At 46.4% G+C, this 18,024-nt stretch overlaps 1 protein-coding gene across 2 annotated transcripts; it reads left to right on the top strand.

Moving 5' to 3' along the window:
* The first annotated feature begins 7,155 nt into the window (after positions 1 to 7,155).
* SLC25A29 (solute carrier family 25 member 29) lies at positions 7,156 to 17,515 on the top strand. 2 transcript variants are annotated; one of them, XM_063159964.1, is made up of 5 exons: positions 7,196 to 7,256; positions 9,951 to 9,994; positions 11,918 to 11,952; positions 14,447 to 14,530; positions 15,155 to 17,515. In XM_063159964.1, exon 5 carries the CDS (start codon positions 15,188 to 15,190, stop codon positions 15,896 to 15,898), a length of 711 nt encoding a protein of 236 aa, XP_063016034.1. In that variant the 5' UTR covers positions 7,196 to 7,256; positions 9,951 to 9,994; positions 11,918 to 11,952; positions 14,447 to 14,530; positions 15,155 to 15,187; the 3' UTR covers positions 15,899 to 17,515. The 2 variants fall into 2 exon arrangements, with proteins under 2 accessions (XP_063016033.1, XP_063016034.1); XM_063159963.1 differs by lacking the exon at positions 11,918 to 11,952 and having other exon boundaries at positions 7,156 to 7,256.
* Positions 17,516 to 18,024: the final 509 nt, after the last annotated feature.

Below are 18,024 nucleotides of genomic sequence, written 5' to 3' on the forward strand. Positions count from 1 at the left end.
TGACTGCACTCAGTGCCCCCTCTCTTAGCTCAGCATGCCTCTTTGTGGTCCCTGGCATCTTCAAACTGTGATGCTAAACAGCATTTGGGTTCTGCAGGAGACCTGCTCTCAGCATCCCTGTTTGCATGGGCATGCAGAGTCTTCTGGCCTTCCCCAAGGAAAGCCAGCAGCTCAGAAACCTGTTCCACCTGCAGCAAATAGAAGAGAACATAGTCCTTGCAATACTTCAAGTACTTTGGACTCAGGTCCTTGCCCAAATACACATTAAAAAAGAAATTATCATTTCTTAGCCATCCTAGTACTATCACAGGCCAGACAAAAAGAGGGAACCTGTGATAAGAGGAGACAAGATTCAGCAAGGGCGTGTGTAGCCAGCCCTCTTGGAGTCTTCTTGCTGACCACAAAAATTACAGAAAAGCAGAAAACTCAGCAGTTTAGTTAAAAAAACCCCAAAGTATGCATGATCTTTGAAAACAAAGAAAATGCCAAGGAAAAGACCTTGGGCTAATGCCTGTAGGCAGCTTTTTCTGCTTTTTCGGTCTGTTCATTTTCATTTGCTTCTAGGGAAGCACCCAGGAGTGTAGGGGCCTGAGTAAATATATGAATTGTGTAGGGGCCTGAGTAAATATATGAATTGTAAATATGTGTATGGCAGTAAAAGATCTCTGTATTGTAGAAGTGACCCTGCCCTGATTCTAGTTATTGTAAATGGGCTGCAGCTGTGATGTGCTTGATTGGGCAGCAGCTGTAGCCCATGGAGGTAACTGAGATAAAAGGGGGTGGGGTGGTCAGGGAGAGCCTCGGAGAGGAGCCCTGACTGAGAAGCAACAACACCACTGCTGTGAAGATCTGCTGTGAGAAAACCACCCAGAAGGTATGAGACTCTGGAAATATGTTATACAACAATATGAATACAACACAGGAGTTTGCTATGGTTTTGTATTTCGAACAAAACACAAGACAACTGAGCATGAACAGGGATAGATTCCTCCTCAGAATGAACACAAACGTTGTGAACTGTTTAGTGTGCAGGTTATGCTTCTTTCTCTTCTCCAACATGCCAGTAACCCAAACTAATCCACATGCACGTGTAGCAGAGGCTGAGACACACAGCAGAAGGTGCATGTCACAACTTGGCTAATGCTGCTTAAACTGGAGAGGGGCAGGCTTTCCAGAAGGTAAGTGTTCCCAGCAACAAAAATGTCTCCATTTTACCAGGATAAAAGATGGAAAGTTGGAGCTAGACTGAACTTTTCAGAGCACCTGACAACTTAGAGCACGCTAAGCCACTCCTGTCCCCCAGCACCTCTGCCTCTGCTCCTCACAAGCTCAGCATTTCAGACAAGCTCAATTTGAAGTATTAGCCAAGGCAGTTGTGTGTCTGCCATGATTTCCCTGGGAACAGAAGAGGCCTTACATGCTGTCCCTGACCAGGACAATTTGGGGGATCACAAGGCCTCCAGCCATCAGAAGATCTGTAAGCAAGGCACTCTGTCTCAGCAGCACTCAGCTCCTGTACAGCTGCACCAGTTACATTTCATGCTTTGAAGCTCCAGTCTTATCATGGGATTTTATCAGATTGAGGAGTTTCAACATGGCATACAGTACCTTTGAAGCCAGGGGGATAATGACGTCAGAGAATACCCTAAAGTCACCCAAGGTCATAAAGTTAATGGATAATAAAGGCATCCAGTCCCCTGAGAATAATGCCTTAGCTGCTCTGCCTTCAAGAACAGCTGCATCCAGAGGTTCTGGAGTATCCCACAGATCTGACTCAATAAAATAACATCGAGTGGGACAATGCAAACAACAAGGAGGGCAGCAAACACAAGAATGTTTAGGAAAACAAAGGAAATGGACCTGGAAAATGGACAAGGAAAATTAATCCACACAAAGGTACCCGGTGAATTCACCTGGAGAAGATTATTCTTCAGACAAAGGTGCTGTTTTCCTATGTACAATGTGCCCCAATGTTTCTCTCATCTCACCACTTGGATTTATTTATCACTGCTTTGGATGCCAGGCCATTCTGTAAAGGACTCTGTCATCAAGCCTGGTTGTGCTGGACTGCAGCTTCTGGGAAATGCAAGGTTTTCCTTCAAAGCAGTTTGCTGCTGTAAATGCAATGTTCACATTGCACAGGGTCTGAATGCCATCCACATTCACATGTCATGGGGCACAGAGCTGCTGCCCCAAAGAGACTTTGAAGAGTGATTCAGGGAACCAAAGAAGGTGCTAGGGAGAAGTTCAAAATCCAGTCACAGCTCAAAATAGAAAGAGAAACTGCATTTTTCCAGGTAACACAATGACAGCTGAAGCTGTGATGATGCAGCAGTTAACCTTAGAAGTTAAGGAAGGGTCTGAGGGCAGAAGGCTGCATGAAAGAGAATTCCCATCAGGATAGTCCCAGAGCTGGCCAAGCCTCAGCAAAGCTCTAGGGAGCAAAGAGGAGGCTCCCTCATCCACCACCCTCCCCATTGTAGTGGGACCTTTCTACTGGGATATGGCCGATTGTTGATGCCAAATTCACAAGCAAACAGAAAGATTTTTAAACACCTGAGTCAACAATGTATATTTTATTGCATGCCACTGCCACCAGAATTTCCACACGAGTTCATCACAACTCCACATTTTTGTTCCTTTCCCACTTCATTGTGTCCCACTGCTTCATGTTACACTTACCTGCAGTGTTTATTCTGTCACACTGCTTGCTCTCTGCCTTTTTCCTGTTCCATTCCCCAGTCTCCTGATGCCCTTGAGCAGGTTTCAGTTTGGTGGCACCTTCTCACAGATTTCCCCTGTGTGCCATTGAGGACAGCAAACAGCCAACAGGGTCACTCCTTGCCATAGGAATGAGGGGAAATTCCCTCTGCCATCTCACCCCACCAGCATCCTCTGCAAGGCCTCTTCCACCTAAAAGACAGAATGACAAAGATAGGAGGTTTTTTTAAGGGTTAGATTAAGTCATAACTTTTCTCTCAGACACGTGCTGTACATGCTGGTAGGCTCTGTATGCTCCCCAAGCTGCTCTGGGTTCTTTCTTTTCTGCCTGCTTTATTTGAGGGCCCACATTTTGCCATGCAGTGAGGAAGCTCAGTGCTCCCAAAGAAGAAGAGAGCAGGAAAAGCACAACCCCTCACTCCAGCCCTGCAGGGGACGCATCCCAGAAGTTGCAAGCTGTGTTTGGAAGAGCCTCAGCAGAATGAGAAGGAAGGAGTCACAGCTGAGCCCAGTCCATGGAGCCTGGAGGGCACAAGTGTCCCAACAGGCATCTGAGTCACACTCTGAGCCAGAGGCATTGCACATCAACAAAGCAGACACAAGATCAGACACAGCTTCTGAAAAATTTAGGAAAACAGCCTGAGAGAAGAGGAGAATGACTAGATCTGTTTTCCTTCTGTGTCAGGTTAGGTGTCCTCTCCAAAACCATATCTGTACTGCACACATATGGCCCTGGATGAATATTCAAAATACTTGATCTAAGAAATACTACCTAACTATAAGAGCCCAAATACTTCCTTTGTTTATCACACAAATACAAGCATCTCTAGTGACTCACTGTCCCACCCACACACAAGATCAATAAACTCATCCACATTCACACAGTTCTGCCTCACAAGTGTAACTTGAACTGAAAACAAAACAAAACCCCAAGCAAGAAAAAAAGAACAAAGGACAAACTCCCCAGTGGGACAAAGCCATGCTCATGCCTTAGTGAACCAGCCCTGGACATCTCAGACTTTGTACCAAAGAGCCCTTGTTCTCTGCACCAGTACATAAAGTGGCCACCACCCCTCTGAAGTGCTCCAATGGGGTCCAGTAGCACTGAATAAAACATTCTGTAAAATGAAATAAAGTTTATTAGGAACAGCTCAAGCATACATGAACAAGACAGGCCTTGGGAGATTGCAGCAACCTGGGAGGGGCTGCACAAACACCACCAGCAGGATTAGAATTCAGGTGATCTTGACAAACTGGAAATACAATCTGGAAAAAGCAATTTAGCATGAACAGCTAGGAATGACTACAGAAAAAAACCTGCAAGGTCAAGGTGGGGAACATTGTGGCACACAGCTGATCTACCAGAAGGGACCTGGAGCACATCATGTTCACAGGCTGCCCATAAGTGAACAATGTCATATTGTGTTTTATATGTTATATATATGTTATACATGTTATGTCATGTTATGTTTTATGTTATGTCTCTTGTGAATATCTGATCTCATATTCAGATAAAGGAACAAGAGTGTTGTCTGTAAATACTCAGGGTAATCTCCCAGAACTCACTCAGCAAGGCCTTAGGGCTTGGTTCAAGGAACCATCACATCAGCTGAAGAAAGAGGGACTAAGAAGAATCAGAGATCAGAAGATGATTACTAATATAATTCAGAGAAGAAAAGACTAAGACTGAAACCATCTTCAGATAACCTAGAAGTGCCTACAAAGAGAGAGGAAATGTTTTCCTTGACGATTGTGAGCAAACATTAGAATTACAAAACCACTTCTGGTGGAGAAGGTCATTCCTCTGAGGCAGGCTGCTTGGGAGACCAGAGGATTTGATAACAGATTAAAAACAGTTTGGCCAGGAACCTTTTAGGTAAAGCTGATCCTTCCAAGTCTTGTGCTACAAGACAGAGACCTATAACATCTGGATTTTCACCTGGAGAAGTCTGCATGTATTTGTAGCTTCCTCCGTTGATCCAGGGTATACAAGAGTCACAAAAAATCACTTCCACTTTTACTTGCATACAATGCTTAAGGAAAAACGACTGGTCAGGGATTTCTGTCTGGTCTCAAGCACTGTCTGTAGGTGTGTGAGTTCAGTAAAACCTAAGGCTCCTGTGGGATGTGGGTGACAGAGCAGGATGGGCAGCTCCCAAAGCCACTGATGCTGAGTCAGGGGCAGGACCAGCCCATCTATCTGCTCTCTAGTACCAGCTGGTCATCCCCAGGTAGGGCAGGTTTGTGAATGAGGGGCCTCAGAGCATCCTAGAGACACCTTGGTGCTTGAGTCAATTTGATGGGTTTTAGAGATGAGAAGGAGCCTAAATCAGCATTGGATTGGAAGATAAGGGTAATGTCAGGGATTCATTGAATGTTTTGCATTTACATCTTGTCTACTTATTAATTGCAATGATAGTCCAAGAGCTGCTTAATGTGGGATAGATTCTCTTTTTTCCTTCTACTAGTAGTTTCAGTCCTCTTAGAAATCATCCTTGTCTTTGTTGATCTGTTTGTGTGCATTCTTTGCACAGAAGGAAAAAGCTGGATTGATTTTTAATGTGTTATTCCACTGCAAGATCTTATTGATTTTTTTATGGAGCTTTTACACTTAAAAAAAAAATCCCTGCCACACCATGGAAAGCAATTAAAAAAAAAAAAAAGGAATAAAAATCCACCTATCTGCTTTTCCATTCTGCTTCTGGAATTTACCCTCCAAAATTAATTTAGACTGTGCAGGCCCTGAAGAAGATCCTGTTACTCTAAGCAAAGCTGGAATAGGCCACTTATTGTTCTAGGCCACTGGTATTCCCCTTTCTCAGACATTGCCTGCAGAAATAACGAGCAGCTTAAACAGGGCTCCCTTTTCAAACTGTCAACAGCTTGAGTTCCCCATTTAAGCACTCTGGCATCAGGGCACCCTGAAGCCAGGCAATGCTAGCAGAAAGCAGAATTAATGCAGAACAAGAAAAGCCTGCGGGTAGGGAGAGGCCCCTTGTGCAGGGTGAAGTGCAGCAGGGCTGTGCAGCACTGAGATCCAGGGCTCTGCAAAGCCCCACTCGGCTGTGCCTGTGAGCACCAAAGACAGGGTCTCCTTCCCACACTTCTCATTGTGCCATGGGGGCAGCATTTAATGCACAAGGCCCATACCTGCTGGTGCAACCCTTCCTCCCCTCTCTGGGATGATATTCTAGGGGAGAGTCTGGTAATGGAACCATAGAATGGTTTGGGTTGGAAGGGACCTCAAAAACCACCCAGTTCCAGCCCCTCTGCCATGGGCAGGGACACACACCTCTCACTAGAACTGGTGGCTTGAAGCGCCATTCCATTTGGCCTTGGACACTTCCAGGGATGGGGCATCCACAGTTCTTTTGACATGTCCCAGAGCATTGCCAGCAGGTTGAGGAGGGTGATCCTGACCCTCACTCGGCCCTGGAGTGCTGTGTCCTGCTCTGGGCTGCTCAAGAGAGACAAGGAGCTCCAGCAGTGAGTCAGCAAAGGGCAACAGGGTTGATCCAGGAACAGGAACATCTCTCAGGCTGATGGAGCTGGGCCTCTTCAGCCTTGAGAAGAAACCATTGCGAAGGGACTCAGTCAATGTCTGTGAGCATCTGAAGGAAGGGTGGCAGGAAGATGGACCCAGGCTCTTATTGGTGGTGCTGAGCAAGAGACAATGGGCAGAAATCAATGCACAGGAGGTTCCACCTGAACATGAAGAACTCCTTTACTGTGCAGTGACTGCAGACCAGAACAGATTTTCCAGAAATGCTCTGGAGTTTCCTCCCCTTCAGTGAAGGTATTCAAGAACCATCTGGATGCAATCCTGTGCCACGAGCTCTGAGGTGACCCTGTTTAGGCAGGAAGGTTGGACAAGAACCAACTCTGTGGTCCCTTCCAGTTCTGTGAAGGTGTCCCTGGAGCCTTCTCTTCTCCAGGCTGAACAGCCCTGACTCCCCCAGCCTTTCCTTTTAACAGGTCTGGCAGGCATTTTACCCCTGTTAAAAGGGGACACCCTCTCCAAAGGCCTCATGCCATAAGCTCCTCAGGCTTTCCAACCACAAACCTCTCCCAGGAGGCAAGAACCCCCAGGACACCCTCCCCAAAATAACCGAGCTGCCATTGATACATCACAAGAGGGACGCTCTTCCCCCCTCCTCCCTCCAACCACCACCTCCCCACCCGCCCAAATTTCTCTCAGCCTTTCCTCCTGGCTCAGCGCGCAGCTGCCGCAGAGAGAGCAGCGACAGGTTGAAGGCGGGGAGAGGGAGGGACGTGCCGGAGGTGCCGAGGGAAGCGCAGTCTCGGCACTCCCGGCCTCGCCATCCCGCGGCCGGCCGGGAGCCGCCCCCGCGCGGCCGCCAGTGCAGGGGGCGGCCCGGGGGGAGTTGTCCCTCGGCCCCCGCCCCCGGGGGCGCGGCCCGGGCCTCGCCAGGGTAGAAAGGGCCGGGCCGGGCCGGGGGCGCAGCGGCTGAGCCCGGAGCGCAGGGCCCACGCTGCCGGCATGGCTCTGGATTTCCTGGCGGGATGCGTCGGCGGTGAGTGCCGGCGTCTGAGAGGGGGGGGGAAAATAATCATTAAAAATGGTGGGAAAGGGGGAAAGAGGGAGAAGGGGGTGAGAGGAAAATAATAATAAAAACAGGCGGAAAAAAAGGGAAGTAAGGGGAGAAATATGAAAAGGTAGGAAATAGAGAAGATGCGTAGAAGGGGATAGAGAGAAATGTTTTTAAAATGCGGAAGGCGAGCAGGCACGTCGGCGGGGAGGGCCGGGCGCCGTGCGGTTATTTTGGGAGCGAAGGATGGTGCGGGCGCTGAGAGTGCGGGCTGGTGCGGGGCGGTGAGAGCGGCCGAGCTGCCGCATCGGGGGCCGGGCCCGGGCCGGGGCAGATCCCGCGGTTCCCGGGGCCGCTTCCCACCGAGCCCCCCGAGTGCCGCAGTGCCGGGCTGGGAGGAGCTGGGGATGGGGATTTGGGAGTGTGGGGCGGGCACAGGGGCAGCGGGGCTATCGGGAACCACGACCTGAGCACAGCGACCCCAGGCAGGGTTAAGATGGAGGGGGCGAGCACGGACACGCGTCCTGCGCTCCCCCGGCCTGCGCCTGCTATATTTAGCAGTTGTTAAATTGCGTTCAGGAGTCTTATTCTCGCGTCTTTCCGCGTATTTGCGCTTTCTGTTTTTCTTGCCAACCTGGCAAACGTGTTTTAAATTCCTTTTTTCGGCGTCTCTCTTATTTTATCCTAGCGCTCCTTGCCTTGCCAGGGTTCCCTCGGGGTCAGCCGCCCCGCTGGCCTTTCCGTGCCGAACACCGCGCACGTTGCTGCTTTTCTATCTTGGGCCGTGCTGCTGCCGTGCTGGCCCTAAACAACCTGGGCTGCACCGTCCTGGGCAGGCCCTGTGCAGGGATGGCAGCTCTGCTCATCCTCAGGGATGTAGGAAGGGGCTTCTCCGACAGGGAGGGCAGCTCTGCTCCCTCAGGGATGTGGGAAGGGCTCCCCTGTGCAGGGAGGGCAGCTCTGCTCCCTGAGGGATGTGGGAAGGGGCTCCCCTGTGCAGGGAGGGCAGCTCTGCTCATCCTCAGGGATGTGGGAAGGGGCTCCCCTGTGAGGGATGGCAGCTCTGCTCATCCTCAGGGATGTGGGAAGGGCTCCCCTGTGCAGGGAGGGCAGCTCTGCTCCTCAGGGATGTGGGAAGGGGCTTCCCTGTGCAGGGAGGGCAGCTCTGCTCATCCTCAGGGATGTGGGAAGGGGCTTCTCCGACAGGGAGGGCAGCTCTGCTCCCTCAGGGATGTGGGAAGGGGCTTCTCCGACAGGGAGGGCAGCTCTGCTCCCTCAGGGATGTGGGAAGGGGCTTCTCCGACAGGGAGGGCAGCTCTGCTCCCTCAGGGATGTGGGAAGGGCTCCCCTGTGCAGGGAGGGCAGCTCTGCTCCCTGAGGGGTGTGGGAAGGGGCTTCTCCGACAGGGAGGGCAGCTCTGCTCCTCAGGGATGTGGGAAGGGGCTTCTCCGACAGGGAGGGCAGCTCTGCTCCCTCAGGGATGTGGGAAGGAGCTTCTCCGACAGGGAGGGCAGCTCTGCTCCCTTAGGGATGTGGGAAGGGGCTTCTCCGACAGGGAGGGCAGCTCTGCTCCCTCAGGGATGTGGGAAGGGCTCCCCTGTGCAGGGAGGGCAGCTCTGCTCCTCAGGGATGTGGGAAGGGGCTTCTCCGACAGGGAGGGCAGCTCTGCTCCCTCAGGGATGTGGGAAGGGGCTTCTCCGACAGGGAGGGCAGCTCTGCTCCCTCAGGGATGTGGGAAGGGGCTTCTCCGACAGGGAGGGCAGCTCTGCTCCCTCAGGGATGTGGGAAGGGCTCCCCTGTGCAGGGAGGGCAGCTCTGCTCCTCAGGGATGTGGGAAGGGGCTTCTCCGACAGGGAGGGCAGCTCTGCTCCCTCAGGGATGTGGGAAGGGGCTTCTCCGACAGGGAGGGCAGCTCTGCTCCTCAGGGATGTGGGAAGGGTTCCCCTGTGCAGGGATGGCAGCTCTGCTCCTCAGGGATGTGGGAAGGGCTCCCCTGTGCAGGGATGGCAGCTCTGCTCCTCAGGGATGTGGGAGAGGTGAGGATGCTTGTGTAGCTCTCGCTGTTGTCAGCAGTCATTGTAGGGATTGCTGGGTCACAGAAGATTCATTGCTCCAGCCTGTGTGTGCACAATGCCTGTGTTCAGATTGGTGAAACTAATAGGCCTGCATGTGGCTTCTGAAAATTCCTTTGATGCTAGAATAAAGCTAAGGTTTTCAGTAATGTGCGGTCCCTCTGCAGGTGCGGCTGTTCCAGATTCCATTAATGCAGAGAGCAGCATGCTCTGCTGCCTTCAGGGATGTTCACACGCTTTCTGTGCCTGCACAGAGCGATGTGTACATGGGATATTGTGTTTTAGAGAAAACCTGCATTTTCTGCCCACTCCTTGCCTTGAGCTGAGGCCAGGAGCTGTGGCTGCACGCTCCATTTGGTGTGGCACAGTCTGTGGGCACATCTCAACCCCTGCCTGGGGCTCAGAGCCTTCCTGGGAAGCGTAAAGGCACCTGGTGCTGGCCTGAAGGACTGAATTGCAGATCTCTTGTCTCCTGGCTTGGTAGGATGCTGTTTGACTGGTTTGCCAACCATGTTGTGCACTCACACCTCAGGCTGGTGGTCCTGCTGTAGCTCCAGAGCCAGGAAGAAACTTCAGAGTAACAACCATGGCATTAATTTCATTTCAGGTGCTGCTGGTGTGCTGGTGGGACACCCCTTTGACACTGTGAAGGTGGGTTCATTATGGAATGTATTTTCCTCTAAGTAGAAAACGTAGTTTCTCCGAGCAAAAAAATTCCCCGGACACTGTAGGATTATAAATCTGTGTGGGAAAGCTTGGAGCAGCCCTCTGCAGTTACTGGTTTAGATTCTTCAATCTCCAGCTCTTCAGAAGTGAAAACTTAGTAACATAAACCTTGGCCTTAAACTGCAAGTTCAGTGCAGTAGCAATGTCATATTTGGAAATACAACTTTGCATTGAAGTAAATTTTGCTCTAAGCTTGCTTCTCTGCAGCTGTTCAACACTAACTGCTGAAACTGCCTCTCCCTGCACTTGTAGCTCAAACACACTTTGGTAGTATGATGAAAGGTTGGTCTTTTGTTTTCCCCTCAAGCTCTGCTATTACTCCCTTATTTGTAGCACTAGATGAAAATCAATAAAAATCCACAGTATGGAGCTTGTCTGGGGGCTGTTTCCTCCAAGTATTATTATATATTTTTATAACTTTCCAAGTAAAAATTGGTTTTCTGATGGTTAGTTGTGTGTGTTACACATACTTCAGCTATTATAAATACAAAATTTGAGATCTGGAGGGTCCCTCAGCCAGGGCTCTCAGAAGCCCAAGCCCATTTTCCAGAACGGAATGACAATTTGAGTCATCTTTTGGCAGCCTTAATCAAAGCCTTGCAGTGCAGGGTTTGAAGGGATATCAGTGCATTCCCTGCTCAAGCAATCCATCAGGTCACTTGACTGCAGCAGACAGCGTGCCACGTAGTAGCTCTATATTTGGAACACCTGTACCTTGCTGAATTTAGATATGCAAAGGGCTGATAGTGTTACCCAGGACCCCAGCACATTCTGTATTCCAGCACATGGTTAATTCAATACACAATTCCTGACTTGGTGGATACTGATCCTCCTTGCAAGCTGCTCAAGCAGTAAAATCTGTCTTTTTGTTGCTCAGAATGTGGCACATTTGACAGTTAAATAATTCAGCTGAATTCTAGAATGTATTTTCAGGAATAGCATCATCCAGACTTGCACAATTTTTATTATGGTGGTACAGGGCCAGCTGTCTTTTTCTCTCCCATCCTGCCAAGTTTTACATGCTTAACTGAAGGTGATCAGTCATTTCATTGAATCCAGTAAAACTGCTGAAATTCTATGCTCAGAATAAAGGTAACTATGTGTGGGTTTATTAGTTGATTTGTTTATTATTTTAAAGTGGAACAGCTTCTATTGCATGAAGCTGTACATTTAACTAAAAACTGGGGGCCCCATGCTGGTTTCAGCAGATGTATCATTGCAAAATAGATGTATCAGCCTGGGAAAAAAGCCTCTTACTTCACAATAGAGCAAATAATTTTTGTGTGACACATTATATTTTCCTATCCTTTAGAAGGTATTTTACTTGTTTATCTCTATTTTGTTAAAACAAATACTAATGTTTGTATTATTAGCTGGCATAGCCACCACTGTATGTGGAAAAACTAACCACCCTTTGAGGGGAAAAAAAAAAAGAGATTGCATAACTTGTGTATGTATATGTGTTAATTCTTAACTTTTTATTGTTCTGCAGTATTTAAAGGGCTAGCTGCTAGTCACCTTAGACTGTGCATTTTTAATATAACTGAACAAAGCTGCTTAGATAAGCCAAAGTTTTACATCTGCCTTGGCATTTAAGCTCTTTTGGTTTTTTTTGGCTGGTGCTCGTGTTTCACAGAGCTGGGAGGGGGATGGTGGGACACACAGGGAGACATTAAGCTGGTGAAGTCACCCTGCAAAACCTGCAGCTGAGCAGATCTCAGAACTGGCAAACTCTTTATCCCTGGTTTGTTGATGTAATGTATAAAATTGCTTTTTTGCTTTTAACTGCCTTTACTTTCTGAGCTAGGGGCTGTCTTCATTAACAGCAAAAGTGTTACTTTGTTGTAGATGACAGATAAGCCTCATCACGGGAGAGTTACCTAGTAAGTATAGCCCAGGTGAACACTTCTGTTTCTCTCAGTCTTAATTTATTCCCAAATGTATTAGTTCAAGTAAAGAACTGAAAGACTTATGAAGCTTTTTCCCTTTTTAATTTTAAACTGATGTGTCCCTCTTCTACAGCTATGGCATGGAGGGAGCGGGGTTTAAATATCCCTTTTTTTTTTGTAAATGTAGTTTTATTCTGAACCTTCTTTCTGCTATGCATTTCTGGCTGTATACACTCCCACACACAGTGCCTCAAACCAAATCTCAAGCACTCTGCTGCTGAGGTCTTATCCACTACATATTCTTGGATGATGTTTTCATTACTCAAATACTTCTGAAGTCACTGATTTCCCACATTATTAAATGCTTGGACTGTTTTGAGGATGTAGTGCTTTGGGTTTCTTTATTTAGTCTTCAGTGATGTGAAATGACTGGGTGTTATTAATGGAGCTAAAACCTTAGGAACAGTGTTTTCCCAGAAGAAGGAAGCTAGGTTATTGGGCAATGAAGGGAACAGGTAGATAAACTTTGCACATGATTCATCTTTCCTATAGTTGTACACACTAAAGAGCTTGTTGAATATGGCATTAACACACATGGAAATGCAAGTTCTGTGTGCTCTCATTGCCATACCTGGCAGCTTGCTGATGTGGGTACCCTTGTGTGACCAGCACTGTGCTCAAGAGAAAGAGGATTTTCAGTCTTAGACCTAGGAAATCAGTACTCTAAATATTCTACCCTACAGCAAAGCTTAGCTGGTTAATATTTCACAAGTTATTTAGACAAAAACAGAGGGAGCTGTATGCCACTAGGAATTTCAGCCCACAGATATGGCTAATTCTAAACTATTGAGCACAAGCAGAAAAGATAAAGTAAGAAGGTTTCTAAGCTGCAAATCTCCCAAAGCCCTTACATGTGGAAGTCACAGACAAGGTTTGAAACAATGACAGTAAATTCTAAATGGAGCAAAACCTTTGTTTGTGCAGTTGTGACAGCTTGTTAAGATCTGCCTTTGCTTGTGGACCTGCTTCTTTAACAGTTTTGACAGTCTGCCTACCCCCAAAAGTCACTTGAAGTGACAGAGGATTTATTTTCTTTGAATCCCACTGTAATCCTGCTTTTAATGCTGAGATGTCGCAAGACCCAAGGTGATCTCAGCCTCCCACTATGGCTAGCACACACCAATGCACATACTGAAACAACACTGAAAACTAAAGTTCTGATTTACAAAGCATAAAATAACATGTTGTAGGAAAAACACTGAAACTGTCAATTTCTTTTTGCTTTGAAGAAAGCTAACCTGAATATAGGATTCTGACAAACCACCTCCATAAATCACTTTCTAGACACACAGATGGCAGTCTCATTGCTGTGGTGGTGTTTTTTATTACTTTAGGCAACTATGAAAAAAAATTAAGGTCAGGAATCTTTCACATAGACGTAACTGTTTTTCTTATGCTCAGAATAAGAGACTGAAGTTTTTTGCCCTGGAGTTGCAGCAGCAGCATTACAGGGCTGATAAGCTTCTTTTCTGAAGTTCATTGCATCCCTTCGTGTAGGAGATCAAACAAAGATTTATAACTTTATCAATCCAGTGAAATCAACTGATTTCATTGCTAAGTGTAGAGCTTTGCCTGAGCTAGGTAGAACTGAGACTCTTTTAAAGTGTGCTGAGGGCAAATAAGCATGAAAAAACAGAAGTGAATTTTCCATTATAGGTTAAAAAGCATCCAGAAAAGGGATCTCCTAAGAGCAGCAGCTACAGTAGCGTTTATCTCTCCAGCAGAACATACTGTTTCAGTTTTGGAAAAGTTAATTGATTGCTGACATTAAAGGTTTGAAATAGCTATACCCTCACCAATTGCTTGTGTTCAGCAGGCTAAAAAGCTAAACCAGACTGAAATTTAAAAGGACAAATGGCTTTTTACTCCTTCCCTTATGTAAAGACAGACATCCTAAGAGTCACTGCCCAGCTACCCTCTGAAAAAAAAATTAGATCTCAATGAATGGGCCCAAATGAGACATTTAGAAACACTATGAGTATTGTAGAAAGTTTCCATCCCTTTAAAATTATCCTAATCTCATGCTTGACTTGCAAATAATTTTTTAATTAAATTGTCTCAGGTTTGCACAGGTATTCCTTAGCGTGAACAGAAGTATTCTTGGCAGGTAAAGAAAGTCCCTATTGTAGCCTGTACTGGAAAGCATCTGTTTGAAATTCTAGATGTCAATGTACCCTTCCATTACTGGTTTGCTAATAGTTACAGGAAGTTAATGAGCCTCTTCCCCTCATGTTTTCACCCCCTAACTTAATTCAAAACACTTACACAAGATTATTCAAATTATTGTGCCACTTGTGGCATTCCAGTGTCCAGCCTGTGCTCTTGCATATGCATTGCTATAGAAAATCTCCACATAGGTACCAGACAGTAGCTCACCCTCTAGGCTGTTCCTGATCTACAAATTGGTGTCTCACACAACTTTTTATAGGTCCGTCTGCAAGTTCAAAATGTAGAGAAACCTCTCTACCGTGGGACTTTCCATTGCTTTCAATCCATCATAAAGCAAGAATCTGTAAGTACAAAATTACTGCTGTGTGTATATTTTTTTTTAAATCTTTGTGTATTTTGGCTCAGGAGGGTGGGAAAGCTGTTAAAAACAAAGCTGACAAAATGTTGAAGATCAAGAGATAAAGCATGTTCTGAACCTCCCCTCAGCCTAGGGCAGATATTGGAGTCAGAAGTTTGCCAGAAACTTTGGGAAGAAGGTCACTAAGTCAGAAGATGGTCTTTTGAGGCTAACTTCTTTAATAAAATAAGTTAGTTAAATAACTAGTTTTCTGAGAATCTAAGCAGTGAGTGAAGAAATTGGTGAGGTGTTTTTGCTGCTGCTGCTGAAACTTTAGGGCCATTGTTAAAAAGTCTGCTTCAGGCTTTAAGTAAGCTATTTAAAAAAGTATAAAATTTGCCAGAGAACTGATCTCTGGGTGGAGTAAGATTCTTTTCTGAATGTGTTAAGTTATATTTTTGTACTGCTAGATTGCTTAGATGTTTGTGTCCTAGGCAGAGATGAAATTCCTATTACAAAACAAGGTGTTTGTGATGGGGTACAAGGGAGAGCCAGAAAGGCTGTGTTCTGCACTTTGAGGAGTTATCCACACCACTGCTAAAAAGGGTTTTTCCTCCCTTCTTCCATTAGGCTTTTGGACTCTATAAAGGTATTGGGTCACCAATGATGGGACTGACGTTCATTAACGCTCTGGTGTTCGGTGTGCAAGGAAACACCCTCCGTGCTCTGGGCAAAGACACTCCTCTGAACCAGTTCATTGCAGGCTCAGCAGCAGGGGCCATCCAGTGTGTCATCTGCTGCCCCATGGAGCTGGCCAAGACAAGGATGCAGCTTCAAGGAACGGGAGAATACAAACTGAAAACGAAGAACTACAAAAATTCTCTGGACTGTTTGATCAAAATCTACCAGAAGGAAGGGCTGAGGGGCATCAACAGGGGCATGGTCTCTACCTTCATCCGAGAAACTCCAAGCTTTGGCTTTTACTTCCTCACCTATGACTGCATGACTCGGTACCTGGGCTGTGAGGCTGAGGACAGCTATGTTATCCCCAAGCTGCTGTTTTCTGGGGGGATGTCAGGAATCGTGTCCTGGCTCTCCACGTACCCCATGGACGTGATCAAGTCGCGGCTGCAGGCCGACGGCGTCGGGGGCGTCACGCAGTACAGCGGCATCCTGGACTGCATCCGCAAGAGCTACCACGAGGAGGGCTGGAGGGTGTTCACCAGGGGCCTCACCTCCACGCTGCTCCGGGCTTTTCCCGTCAATGCAGCCACCTTTGCCACTGTCACTGTGTTCCTGATGTACATGAAGTCAGAGGACAACCTTCCCGAATGTGAGCCGGCTCCGGTGATCCCTCAGCCTTCCAGTCTGTGAAACTTCTCTCCTTGTTCTCCCCATCCAAAGCCCAGCTGGTTGGGTTTTGTGAAACATGAACACTCAGCCCACGCAGGTAGTGTAGATTTATGCTATCTATAAAGAATTCCTAAATGTATCAAATTGGGATTTCATCTCACTACTTGTATAAGCAGTGTCTTGCCTTATTCAAGATTCCACATCTAGTAGTATTCAAGTAAGAGGGGGACCTGCCCTTAGAACGATTCTGTGTAGCTCCAGAAGAGGCTCTGGAGAGTGTTCTAGCACCAGAAATCGAGTTTTCTTTCACTCAGGTTCTGAATGACCAAGTTGAGTTGAATGCAGAAATGCTTTCATGAAAGAAATACTCATTTTGTATGTGACAGGAGCCAGTGTACTCCTCTAAGGTGAAGAAGGGGAAGAAGTTTGGTGGTGGAGGCATTTTGCAGGTAACCCTGAACTGTAAAGGCATGGACTAGCATTCAGCTAGTCCTGTGTTTTAGTTTTCCTTTGCTTTTATATGTCAATGGTTTTAGTAGCAACTTTGTTCATACTGATTTGTAAAAAACAAACAAACAAAAAAATTTGTACCTTAGTTACTCCCTGACCTTTCAGCTTTGAATAAATATCTTAAGCACAAAGTTAGCGTCTGCACTCAAATGCACTTGTTCCTCAAATCTCAAGGCTTGTAAGGATTTAGGGAAACTCAAATGTAGTAGGACTGGTGTCGTTTGCCCTCACCTCTCTCTCATTTGGTGGGTGCACGGACTGCATTGAGTGCTTCAGTCCAGTGGACTTTGTTCTCTGAAGTTAATGCAACTTTGCACCACTTCTCCCAACATGCCCCATAGCAGCCAGTGATGTACAGAAGTCAAAGTCCTGCCTGTGGTATTGCACAAAATGTTTGTGGGTGCAATGTTAGCTTAGCAGCCTGAAGTATCTTAGAAATATGTAAAATATCTAGGATTGGAGGTTTCATACCTTTCCAGAAAACAGGGGTGTAAGTGTCTGAAATGCCCACTGTTCAATACACTTGCATTATGAATTTAAACAATACTGATTTTTATGTAGTTAGTTACAGTGCTACTGGAAAGAAGTCTGAAAAGGGTCTTAGAGAATTTTCCTGTTACATTAATCTGCTGTATTTTTTTTTACCAGTCTGTTCAAGAAGAATTGAATTAGCCAAAGAGCTACAATGAGTTATTTAAGATTTGAGCTAAAAGCTACGCATATTTGGCACAAAGAGCCAGGAGGAAGGACTGTATGTGTGTGAGCAATGTTTTCAAACATATCAAACTAGTTCAGTAAGTACAACGTGTTACACTTTTGGTTGGGACAAGTGCAATATGTGTTTAATATATATGAATTTTCTAAAGAAGCATTGTTTCATAGCATTTTGCACTGTAACAAAATATGCTGGAGAAACCTGTACAATTGGTATGTCTTTTTATACCTTGAAGGTATGGTGGATGTTTTAGTGCCTACTTGCACTGAGATTCAAATTGAATGTTAAATCTGTCTACTAAGCTGCATATGCACAACAAATCACAGTGAAGACCATTTACACCTTTGTACAGAAGTATGTCAATTCTTGTATATATATATATATATTGAGGGAATAAATTTTTTTAAAATTTTGCCTTTGATTGTTTGAAATTTGGGGTTTTTTATGTTTTACTCAGATGCTGCTTTGTGTTAAATCAAGCTTGCGTGAGGATGGGGTTTCTGGTTTAGCCAAGGGAAACTTGCTCTGTATCTGCCTTGTGTATATCACTGAGAAGGGCAGGGTCTTGCTTTGGCTTAGGCCCCACCAAAGAAAGGAAGTTGCCTGGCCTCACCTCTTTAAACTGACCTTTCCTCTTCTGAAAGAACAATCCTGCTTTGAGAGCCAAAGAGCTGCCCCTGTGCTTAGCCACTTCCTCTTCTGCATTTATTTGGTTCAATCTGTGCTGATCAGCACCAAGGCTGCACAGCTGGGGACAATGAGTCCTGGGTCCCTGCACAGTCACATCCAAATCAAGTACCAATTGTCCTCTCTGGGCAACCTGTTCAGCACCTCACCACTCGCAGTGAGGAATCTCTCCCAATACCTAATCTTGACCTTCTCTCAGTTTGAAACTGAAAAGTCCTTCTCCACATTCCCTTTA

This window comes from Melospiza melodia, chromosome 6 (assembly GCF_035770615.1).
Source record: "Melospiza melodia melodia isolate bMelMel2 chromosome 6, bMelMel2.pri, whole genome shotgun sequence".
Lineage (NCBI taxonomy): Eukaryota > Metazoa > Chordata > Aves > Passeriformes > Passerellidae > Melospiza > Melospiza melodia.

Excerpts from the sequence above, each read along its gene's own strand:
- SLC25A29 (XM_063159963.1), top strand. The coding sequence starts at position 7,223 with ATGGCTCTGGATTTCCTGGCGGGATGCGTCGGCG. Across the intron at positions 7,257-9,950 it reads CCTGGCGGGATGCGTCGGCG|GTGCTGCTGGTGTGCTGGTG; the intron begins GTGAGTGCCGGC and ends ATTTCATTTCAG. Across the intron at positions 14,531-15,154 it reads CCATCATAAAGCAAGAATCT|GCTTTTGGACTCTATAAAGG; the intron begins GTAAGTACAAAA and ends TTCTTCCATTAG.